The sequence below is a fragment of the Trifolium pratense genome, linkage group LG3 (genome assembly GCF_020283565.1).
Source record: "Trifolium pratense cultivar HEN17-A07 linkage group LG3, ARS_RC_1.1, whole genome shotgun sequence".
NCBI classification, from domain to species: domain Eukaryota; kingdom Viridiplantae; phylum Streptophyta; class Magnoliopsida; order Fabales; family Fabaceae; genus Trifolium; species Trifolium pratense.
Window position 1 is genome coordinate 34,539,753 of NC_060061.1, and position 12,595 is coordinate 34,552,347.

At 27.4% G+C, this 12,595-nt stretch overlaps 1 protein-coding gene across 1 annotated transcript; it reads left to right on the plus strand.

Moving 5' to 3' along the window:
* Nucleotides 1-2,843: 2,843 nt before the first annotated feature.
* LOC123914996 (probable Histone-lysine N-methyltransferase ATXR5) lies at nucleotides 2,844-5,444 on the plus strand (the record flags this gene model as incomplete). Its single annotated transcript, XM_045966156.1, has 6 exons — nucleotides 2,844-3,186; nucleotides 3,287-3,361; nucleotides 4,187-4,416; nucleotides 4,548-4,648; nucleotides 4,828-5,040; nucleotides 5,285-5,444. Coding segments are annotated over 6 exons (1,122 nt in total), but the record flags the coding sequence as incomplete, so codon positions are not given.
* Between the last annotated feature and the right edge of the window lie 7,151 nt (nucleotides 5,445-12,595).

The window sequence follows — 12,595 nt, forward strand, 5'->3', positions numbered from 1 at the left end:
GGGAGAGGTCAACCCCTTAAATGGATCGGTTGCCTCGAGGAGATTAGTCTCTACGGTTGCGCGAAGAGGATACCTTTGATTTACCAAAAAAAAAGTCATAGCATTTTTCTAACACACGAAACACGGCTAATTTTTTGGTTCATCGACTGGAAACAGCTATGAATTAGTAACAAAAACTGAAAAATTGCACAAACATAAAAGTATGTGCACATTACAAGTGAACGTTAGCACAGTCAATCAAAATTTTCCACGTCATTGTTTGTAAGATTCACTTTTTTCCATCAGTAAGTGTGACATTCACTCTCCGGCGAGTGAGAGTAACAAACAAAACAAAGAATTTTTATTTTTATTTTATTTAATTTTATTTCTTTCTATCACCTTCATTCTTCTTCACAGTTGATCCTTTTCTCGCATTTCTCTATAAAAATTGAATCTTTCCTCTTCTTTCTCTATAAAAAGAGAGAAAGTTTAACCAATTCGATATTTTTTATAAAATAATAAAGGGTGACATAATTTTTGGGTTGATTATGAAAGTGTGATTATGAAAGTTTCATTGTTTTTTTATTGGGAATTCACATATTATTTATTGGGAATTGTTAAAAGGTGGTTCAGTTAATTATTTTGTTGTGTATGGTAATGAGATAGTTATTTGAAAAATGATGAAATTAATCTTGACGTGTGGTTTTTCTTTCCATGCCGAGCTAACTGTGTCACATATGTTATTCAGATAAGTGTTCTGAAAGTGTGGCGTAATTTATGACTTTGATGTAATTTGCAACCAATGTTATTCAAATAGTTGTTTTGATAGTGTGGCATAATTTATGACTTTAATGTAATTTGCAACTGATTATTCAAGTTTTATGCAACATATACAATATTTCTTGGAAATTGGGAAACAAGTGGTCTAACTGTTTATCTTGATACCTGTTTTTAAGACAAGAGTTCAAAAACAGTGGCTTAATTACGATTTTGATGTGATTTACAGTCCGTCATTTAATATCTTTGAAATGCATATACTCCCTCCGTCTCAAAATATAAAGGAAAATTGGTCAAAGGAAGTTGATGTATTTGGTTAAAAATTTGGACAAACTATATTAACTTTGTTTGACCAATTTTCTCTTATATTTTGGCAAAGAGGAGTATTATTTATTGAAAATTATTAAAAGGTCGTCCAATTATTTATTTTGGCCGTATGTAATGAGATAGCTATTTGAAAATGTGAAATTAATTATTAATATAAAATTTAACCAATTTGATATTTTTTTATAAAATAATAAAGGGTGACATAATTTATGGTTTTAATATAATTTACAATTTTCGTAAAAAAACATAAATTATAACTGGTTATCCAAGTTTTACGCAATACATATATTATTCCTTGAAAATATAGAAGCAGATGACTCAACTGCTTAACCTGTCATGAATGTTAGTGAGATAATTGTTTGAAAATTGTGAAATTAATTTTGACGTGTAGTTTTTCTCTTCATGTTGAGCTAATTGTGCCACATAAGTAATTTAGATAGTTGTTCTGAAAGTGTGGCGTAATGTATGACGTTAATGTAATTTGCAACTGATGTTATTCAGATAGTTGTTCTGATAGTGAGGCGTAATTTACGGCTTTAATGTAATTTGCAACTGATTATTCAAGTTTTACGCAACATAGACAATGCTTCTTTGAGATTGAGAAACAAGTGGTTCAACTGTTTATCTTTTCACACATGTTTTAAGACAAGTATTCAAAAACAGTGACATAATTTATGACTTTGATGTGATTCACTTGGAATGTAGTAGTATATATTTATTGTAAATTGTTAAAAGGTGGTCCAATTTTTTTTCCCGGGTATGGTAATGAGATAGCTATTCGAATTGAGACTCAACACATTCACCTAAGTTTGAACCTATAACATCGTCCTTCCCAAATTATAATGAAAAAAAAATCACACTTATTAAGAAAAACCTAAATATAATAATTTTTTTGTATTTTCCTTTAAAAAAGTTATATGGAAATGTGTTAAAAAAAAATTGATTGGTTATTGGTTATGGAGAAAATAGAAAGAGAGAGAAAGAGTAAATTAAATGCAGTTGCATTTAATTTCAAGAGAATAAACAAAAACTTTCCTAAAAAAAATAAATGTTTATTGTTTACTTATAATTTGAGACATGAAAAATTTGTTTTTTCTCTTATATTTTAGGATGGATGGAGTATATTCTTTTAAACCCATTGTAAAATCATTAATTAATTATTATGATATAAAAATATAGATCCATTCAAATTAAATTAAATAATTTATTGTAACTGCAATTTTTTTTGACCAAATATTAAATGTATGTCAAAAAAGTAATTTACACATTCATTGCATGGAGATTAACTTTTTTTTTTCTATTTTAGTAAAAAAAAGTCATAGCATTTTTCTGACACATGAAACACGGCTAATTTTTTGGCTCATCGACTGGAAACAGCTATGCATTAGTAAAGCAAAACTGAAAAACTTCACAAACATAAAAGTATGTGCACATTATAAGTGAACGTTAGCACAATCAATCAAAATTTTCCACGTCATTATTCGTAAAATTCACTTTCTTCCACTAGTAAGTGTGACATTCACTCTCCGGCAAGTGAGAGTAACAAACATAACAAAGAATTTTTATTTTATTTCATTCTATCACCTTCGTTCTTCTTCACTGTTGAACTTTTTCTCGCATTTCTCTATAAAAATTGAACCTTTTCTTGTCTTTCTCTATAAAAATTGAACCTTTTATCGTCTTTCTCTATCAAAAGAGAGAAAGTTCTTCAAAAATAATTTTTCAAAATCTTAACTTTACCTTCAAACCTTCTCCAATTGTCCAATCCAATGGCTCCGACAACCCCATCCCCTTCATCTCCAAAGCTTGTCAGCTTAATCCGCGGTACGCATGCACCCCAAGACATTCAGAAGAAGTTGCGGCTTAAGAAATATAAATCGATGGAGGATATAATGGCAAGGGCAAGGTACGTCGTGCTTGAAAAGGAGGATTATAGTAACACCCTGTGTGAAAAATGCGGCTCCGGTGACAACCCAGATGAACTCATTTTATGCGATAGATGTGATGGCGGTTTCCACATGAAATGTGTGAGACCAATTCTTGCAAGAATTCCAATTGGACAATGGATTTGCCCCAACTGTTCAGGCACAAAGAAAGAAACAAGTAGGAGATTGATTAATTATATTCGTTTTTTTTAGCCGATTTCTCAATTGTGATTATGAAAGTTGCATTGTTTTTTTGATCGTTCAATGTGTTTTTTCAGAGTTCACTGAAAGGAGAATTCTAGAATTTTTCGGAATTCGAAGGGTGGATTTCAGAAATGTTTCTTCCCCTCATGGTAATGTACTGTAAAATTCAACTCATACATGTTTAATATCTACAATTTTTTATTTTATTTTGTTAATCTGTTTGATGATCATTTTGTCAATGCACTACAAGTGTGGATATATATTTTTTTTCAATTTTCAACCGAGCTTTTGATCGGTTACTGTTTGGCTTTGTGAAATTGAGGGTTGAATTTCTTTTGTCATTGTTGAATCAATTTATATATGTGAACAATTTTTATTTTTTTGGGTTACAAATATATGTGAACAATTTATTATCCAATTAAACTTTCGTGGATTAGTAATATTGTGACTTGTTATTTCGTATTTATTAGTACATGAATGAATTCTTGTAATGATCCTTTGAATTTTGTTTTAATTTTTTGGGTGAATGAAGCATGCACATGTGGTGAGGGCTTAATGTTTTTAATTTAAGTTGGATTACATACCATAACAGTATAATAAATAAATAGAGTAATAGACTGTTCAAAGTGACTTGCAATTACTGTGGTTTTGAGTTGGATAAATAAATAGTTACCAAAGGTTTTTTTTTTATTCCTCTATTCATGCCTCCTATTTTTAATTCTTGTATGCTTGAACTTTCCTACAATGGCAAATACATTTACTCTTTTTAGAAAATATTTAATTGGAAAATGAATCTAGATAGAGTTACTTTTAGTCTTAGATACTATTTTTTTTAAAATAAATAAATTATGTTTTGATGTTATGTTCTAAAATATAATTTCGCTTCATTTGTGTGTGATGCCTATATAATTATAAAGATATAATATCTATTTGTAAGTTATTTTCTTCTTAATTTATCCATTCTGAACTTGTAGATGCTAGGAGGCGTCGGAGACGTCAAAGACCTCTTGTGTTACAAAAGAAAAGCAGGAGAATTTTACCATTTGTTCCTACAAAAGATCTTGATAGGAGACTGAAACAAATGGCTTCTCTTGCTTCTGCTTTAACATCTTTGAATATGGAGTTCAGTAATCACCTCACTTACTTTCCAGGAATGGCTCCTAGGTCTGCTAACCAATCATCTTTAGAAAATGGTGGCATGCAGGTATCACCTACTTAATTCTCTTGTAAATTTCTTACTCTTACAAATGTACCTTTTGCAAATAGGTTAATCAGTATGTACATCTCCATTTTTATGTTCTAGTTTGATAGACTATTTGTTTGTTTTCCTCTTAGATTCTTACTAAGGAAGATCATGAGACCATAGAACGTTGCACAACAATGATTAAACAAGGCGAATTTCCTCCCTTGATGGTCGTTTACGATTCATGTCAAGGGTACGTAGTCATCTTACATTCATTACCTCCAGTCTTTATTATAAGAAGAAGTTTACTTTTTAAATTCATAAAATGTTGAATGTATCTGGTCTATATTATCGCTATCTTACACTCATTACCATAAAGTAGGAAATATGTTACCTTAACTAATTTTGAATTTTCCTTTGTATGTGATGTAGCTATACTGTGGAGGCTGATGGCCCAATCAAAAAAATGACATTTATTGCAGAATACACAGGAGATGTTGATTATCTAAAGAAAAGAGAATCTGATGATTGCGACAGTATAATGACGCTGCTTCTTGCAGAAGAAAGTGCTTCTAGTCTTGTTATTTGTGCTGATAAACGCGCAAACATTTCTCGTTTTATCAGTGGCATCAACAACCATAACCCGTAAGCTTATCTCACTTATTGCATTTTAATATGTTGACTGCTCTATTTTTTGGACATTCTTGTTTCCATAATTCTTCTTGCAATCCATTTTATATTTTGTGTGATTTTGGTGGGCTCTTTAAATACTAACTACTAAAATTTTGAGGTATATAATTTCGTAAAATGCTAATACTTTTTCTTTTGTGCAATGGTATTGTTATTCCCTAAGTTTTTTGTATTTAAAACATTTCCAACTTATATGCAGGGAAGGTAAGAAGAAGCAAAACTGCAAATGTGTCAGATATGCTGTTGACGGCGAATCTCGAGTATTTTTGGTTGCTATCCGAGATATTTCGGAAGGCGAAAAATTATATTATGACTACAATGGTTTCGAGTATCAATACCCGACACATAATTTTGTCTGAGTTAAGAATTGAGTTGTGGTCCAAAAATTGTTGTGTGTATATATGTATATTTTATTTTGACTAAAAAAATGTTGTGTATTAATTTTTTTAAGAATGTAATTAAAAGTTATTATTAATAAAAAAAACTATTTTCTATTCCTAAGAGCACATATAAATAAGACCAATATAATATATACACATATGTAGTTGATAAATGTTTGATTAGTTTGTTGCATGATAAAATTTAAGTCATTATCGGAAGACAGGAAATAAAGAAAGGAAAGAGACGATAGAGAGTCATTTGTGAGGACAGAAGACAGTAAAATGTAAGTAAAAACATCATCGATGAAGATTCTAGCATTGAAGATGAAGACAAGTAAAGTAAGACTTATGAAAGTAAAAGTGATATCCTTTATACTCCCTCCGGTCCTTTTTATAAGGAACACTTAGGGCAAAAAATTTGGTCTTTTTATAAGAAACTTTGACCAATTTTCAAATATTTTAAATGTTCAATTTCACTTATGCCCTTATTTATTATGAGAGAGAATTTAAAAATAAGTAAATTAGTTGAATAAAGAGTAATTAAATAAGGGTATATATGGAATAAATTTAAATTTATAAGAGTATTAAATGAAAATAATTATGTTAAATGTGATTCCTTGGTCTATGTGATTTTTTCAAATTGTTCCTTATAAAAAGGACCGGAGGGAGTATATTAAAACAGAAAACAATGTGTTCCTTGTTTAGCGCCTAATTTTCTACTAACCCGCCTAATCTCATCCATCCCTTCATATTCCCATTCTCAATTTATGCTCCACGATTTCAGCTTCCAAATTTCCATTAACATTAAATAATACTCCTTCCGACCTTATTTATAAGCAAAAGCCAGCAAAAAAATTTGGCCATAAATATAAGCAAAAATTGCCAAAATCAACTTTATTTAATGTTATTCTTCATAAAGTACTCTTATTAATTGTTCTACTTTTTAAACATAATCGTAGAGTTCCAATGCAAATTATAAAATGATTATAGGAATTTCAATAGAAAAATCACATGAAATTAAGACAAAAAAGTTACTTTTTAATAAGTGTGCAAAAATAAAATTTTGGCTTACAAAACTACCACTAACAATACCCATGTACCCTTTAGATATTTATTTTTTCCATTTTCAATATCTATTTTGTTTTCGGTTAAAAAAATGAGTACCACTTTAATAAAAAAATATTTAACATTAAATAATATTTATACTTTTCAATATAGAATTATATTTTCTCTTGCAATACCAATTTAAAAAATTAGTCACTTTAATAAAAAAGAAATTTCAAAATGAATATCACTTACACTTTTTTTTTTTTTGAAAAAGCCAAATGAAAATATGTATTAAAAAGTGTGGTTAAGCACAAGGTGCGCTTAACAAAACAATTTACACGAAAAATAAAGAGAACAAAAAGCCTCAAGACTTAACCAAGTCAATTTCTAACCCCCTAAACAAGCAATGACTAGACCGCCACAAGTTGAAATCATAATCAAAGTCATGCTCACGAGTCTTTAACCACCACCACGAAGCAATTTTCACTTTCACTATCAATGCTTCAACAAATAATGGTTATGAATAAACAACCTGTTATTTCTTTCTTTCCAAAGATACCAGCAACAAGCTAACCATAATACTTGAAATCCAATATGCGCATCTTTACCAACGGGAAAAATATTGCAAAATTGTGATACATGGTTGATCACGTTAACATTCAATAAAGGACCAAAATTGTGATACATGATCGATTACAATTTACAACTTTTAATTGTACCTCTAGTCAATTTGGGTGTATACTATTTTTCAAATCATATTGCAACGTTATTTTGGTTTAAATTATTTATTGTTGCATAATTTTTTATGTGTTCATGTTGATTTTAACACGATTATACTCCCTCGGTCTCTAATTATAAAATCCTTTTATAACAAAAATTGTCCCTAACCGTCTACAAATCTATCTATCTATCTATATATAATTGTAAAGCAAGCTTTTTTTTGCTGATGTGGCAACCTAAGAAAGCTCTTCCCTTTTGCCTTTTTTCTAAGCTCAAGTAGGTGCTTATGTGTCATCCTTATTTTTATTTAATAACATAATAATAATTATTATTATTTTATATATATATATATATATATATATATATATATATATATTTAAACATTGTCCCCACCAACTATTTAGCTTCCCATGTAATTTATGGAAGAAAAAAAAACAGTTTTTTCTAATTTCATTGTCTAAATAGATCAATAATGTAGAGTTGAAGATCAAGAGATAATATTATGTAACTAAATGTCATCATTATTCCCACAAGAAAAACGTATGCATTAATAATTCCTACCCCAATGACTTTAAAAAACAATTATAACATACAAATGATTTATGCTATAAATTCTTGCCATGAAATGCATCAATCCTAAGGAGATGTTTTTTGCTCTTCTTCTCCTTTAATTTGCTATGGGTCAAGTAGTTCTTCTTTCTTCTCTTTTGTTCCTAGATTTATTTTTCAATTGACCAATTTATATATTATTTCTAATAAAAAGTTTATTATTTTCTTAAATTGATGCTTCTTTTTTTTTTGCAATTTTGCACTCAAATTTTTAGCATAACAATTAGGATCAAGAGAATTTGATATTTACATAAAAAAATTGATATTTTTTTTGTGTGTTTGCAGATTACAAATTCGACCTTTGTGTCTTAATCAACATACAAGGAAAAAAGGTTATTCATTGTGCTATTTTTTTAATCATTCATTATACTATTTTTTTTCTTAATTTATCCAAAAATAATAGGTTAAATTTAAGAAATATGAGCTGAGTTTTTTTTATAAAATTAGACATTTGATAATGTCTACTATTTATTTATATATCACTCCAATTTTTTGATAATGTCTACTATTTGATAATGCGTTACTACTTTATAATTGTTTTTGTGTAGTTATATGGCTAAAAATTATATAAAAAAACGTTAATTAATATTTTGAACCAGCGTGATTTTATATAAATCATATATATTAAAGGGCAATCGTGTTTTGTTTTAAGACAAAAATAGAAGAACAAAAACACTTTCGACTGCAAATAAGAGTTATAACGTAAACTAATAATGACCTATAATGTATAATTAATTGATATAAATAAGAATAAGCTAACTATTATATATTTATACAAATAAAGTCGGTCTTTTTGGATGCATAGATTGATCTCTCTTCTCAAACATATCTATACCCAAATCATATGCATCTTCTTCCCCAACACATACTAAAATATAAAATAGAAAATATTTTACATTATTCTATTATGTAGATTGTCAAATATTTAAGCTCATGTTTTTATTGATATAACATTTGTTTATCTAATTTTTTACCCTTATTTCATGATTTCTTTTACTGATAAATATGAATATGTCTATTTATTTTAGGTGAATGAGGAGATCTATAACAGGATATAAAGAATTCTATTTCACAAGGTGTATGTGAACTGCTTGGATCTTAAGAGAATGATAGAAACAAAAAAAAAAGTTGAAAATAAATTTTTTGAATGCATTTACTCATGTGACGTCATTGTTAATTATAATTGTAATATATAATATACATGAAAAGTATTGGTGTAACTTGACTAAGAGGTTGTCAAAATAGATTAATCTCCATACATTTATCATCTATAGTTTAAACATAGTTGATTGAGTAAAGTTTATATATGCACTTTATATTGATCGACGAACAATTTGTGTTCATCTTTTGAAGTCTAGCTCTAATATAAAATTTGACAAAATTTATTCGAAAACTCTTTAAATGTCTATTTTTTGTTTTATCAAATAAGAATACTATTTACATAAAAACAGTAATTGAGTTTATAAAGGTCAAGATAAGTGTCTAACATTTTTTTTATAAAAATAATAATAATATTATTATTAATAAAGAGATTGAAATATAAATAAGATAAAGTTAGAGAGAATTGAGAGAGAAAATGCGATATACATAAAGAGAATAATGAATATAAGTCGATGTCGATCCTTAAAAATATATTAGTAGACTATAGTTTTTATGATAAGTTTTCTTCCTCATGCTTAGTGAACTTATGATGTGAACCGTAAGCTTCCAAAATAATGTCAAACCAATAAAATTAAAATGAACAAGATATTCATTTTTAATCATTTTTTTTAAGTCTCCTTTCACATACATAGCAGACTCATAATCTCATCATTTTGTTTTAGCAATATGACAAATTTATCCAAGCACAAATGACAATGAAATGTTTTGGTAATATTGTGACTTTGGTATGAAGATTAAATCTTTCATTTTAATAATGTTTTGTCTTTAATTTGAAATATATTTAGAGGATTAAAGATATATTTAATAATCCTATAAAATACTAATTAACACTGCACATGCATGACAAAGTTGTTTCGAAAGCTCTCTCACTATTTAGTCTAATAGAAAAAGTCTCTTAGAAGTATAAAATAGAAAATATTTTACATTATTCTATTATGTAGATTGTCAAATATTTAAGCTCATGTTTTTATTGATATAACATTTGTTTATCTAATTTTTTACCCTTATTTCATGATTTCTTTTACTGATAAATATGAATATGTCTATTTATTTTAGGTGAATGAGGAGATCTATAACAGGATATAAAGAATTCTATTTCACAAGGTGTATGTGAACTGCTTGGATCTTAAGAGAATGATAGAAACAAAAAAAAAAGTTGAAAATAAATTTTTTGAATGCATTTACTCATGTGACGTCATTGTTAATTATAATTGTAATATATAATATACATGAAAAGTATTGGTGTAACTTGACTAAGAGGTTGTCAAAATAGATTAATCTCCATACATTTATCATCTATAGTTTAAACATAGTTGATTGAGTAAAGTTTATATATGCACTTTATATTGATCGACGAACAATTTGTGTTCATCTTTTGAAGTCTAGCTCTAATATAAAATTTGACAAAATTTATTCGAAAACTCTTTAAATGTCTATTTTTTGTTTTATCAAATAAGAATACTATTTACATAAAAACAGTAATTGAGTTTATAAAGGTCAAGATAAGTGTCTAACATTTTTTTTATAAAAATAATAATAATATTATTATTAATAAAGAGATTGAAATATAAATAAGATAAAGTTAGAGAGAATTGAGAGAGAAAATGCGATATACATAAAGAGAATAATGAATATAAGTCGATGTCGATCCTTAAAAATATATTAGTAGACTATAGTTTTTATGATAAGTTTTCTTCCTCATGCTTAGTGAACTTATGATGTGAACCGTAAGCTTCCAAAATAATGTCAAACCAATAAAATTAAAATGAACAAGATATTCATTTTTAATCATTTTTTTTAAGTCTCCTTTCACATACATAGCAGACTCATAATCTCATCATTTTGTTTTAGCAATATGACAAATTTATCCAAGCACAAATGACAATGAAATGTTTTGGTAATATTGTGACTTTGGTATGAAGATTAAATCTTTCATTTTAATAATGTTTTGTCTTTAATTTGAAATATATTTAGAGGATTAAAGATATATTTAATAATCCTATAAAATACTAATTAACACTGCACATGCATGACAAAGTTGTTTCGAAAGCTCTCTCACTATTTAGTCTAATAGAAAAAGTCTCTTAGAAGTATAAAATAATTATTACTTTAAAAAAATTTATGATTAATTAACATGTCATCTCATCTTTATAAAGGTCGAGACAAGTATTTACAATTTTTTCATATAAAATAATAATAAGGAGATTGGAGTATAATTAGGATAAAGATAGAAAGAATTGAGAGATACAGAGAATGATAGATGTAGATAATATAATAAAATAATCCACTATTTTTTTTCATAAAAACAAAAATATATTAAAACAAAAATTACACTAATTTGAAGATATATAAATCAAACCCATAAAAAAAGAAGATTAATAAAACAATATTTTAATATAATACACTAATCTCTGCACTTTTATTGTTTTTTATATACACCTAAATAACACATTGTCTATGTTAAAAGTAATTTTTATCTACCTATCTATATTATAGATTCACTTGACGAGAAAAAAAATTAAAAATATTTTAAAAATCACTTTTATAATCAAATAATAATTCAACAACACATCTAAGAAAAATATTATTTTTAATACAACTTATTTTATAAAACATAACTTTTTTAAAAAAATATTCTAATCAAACCCGTGCAACGCACGGGTTGAATACCTATATGTATTTATTACTTTTTTTTGTATATACATATATTTGGTAAAGAAGATATTTTTGAAGAAACTAAATTAGCCCACCAAAATTGCCACCAGAGAGAATCAAACCTGAAACCTTAACGATAATCATACTTCTAGGTCTACATACATAAGTGTAGCTTCTATGAAATCACGGTGGATCGCCGTGATTATGACATATTCACCGTGATACCAAACATAACTTAAATTATATTCAAAAATTGGTTAAAGAAATATGTTCAAGAAAATTACCTAAACAATTGATTCATATATAATTAGGGATCGTGCTAGAATGATTCAGCAAACAACGAACCGTTCATGAGAGTTTAAATTGTAGTTAGAATAATTTTGATATTCATTATAATTTTGATCCAAGCATTAACAAATTATTATATATTTAAAATTATTGAACAATAATTTTGTAACGAGAATTTGTAAAAATTCTAAATACATAGCATGGTCCCGTGCATCGCACGGGTACACAGACTAGTTAAATTAGACAAGCGAGTAAATTTTTAAAGTAAGGACAAAGATTACGATGTTAAAGAAAGGAGGTAAAAATTGCATATTTGAAGTTAAAAATCCCCAAAGCCTTATTTGAAAGGGTGTGAATTTACGGTGACTAAGAAAATTTATACTGATTTAATAATATCTCAAATTCTTTATCTTGTGTTTGAAAGACCTAAACCAGAAAAGAACTAACATAAATTTAATACCCTTCTAAAAACCTCTCCCAAACCTTCTTAGAAAAAAACCTCTCCCAAACATACCATAAACCATACTCATCTCTACAACTACACAATAGAAAACCAACAAATAGCAAAAAAAAAAAAAGGTGTCAATCTATAAGCTACTCCACATTGAATTTTAAGTTTGATTAGATAACAAAAAATTAGCTTAATTTAG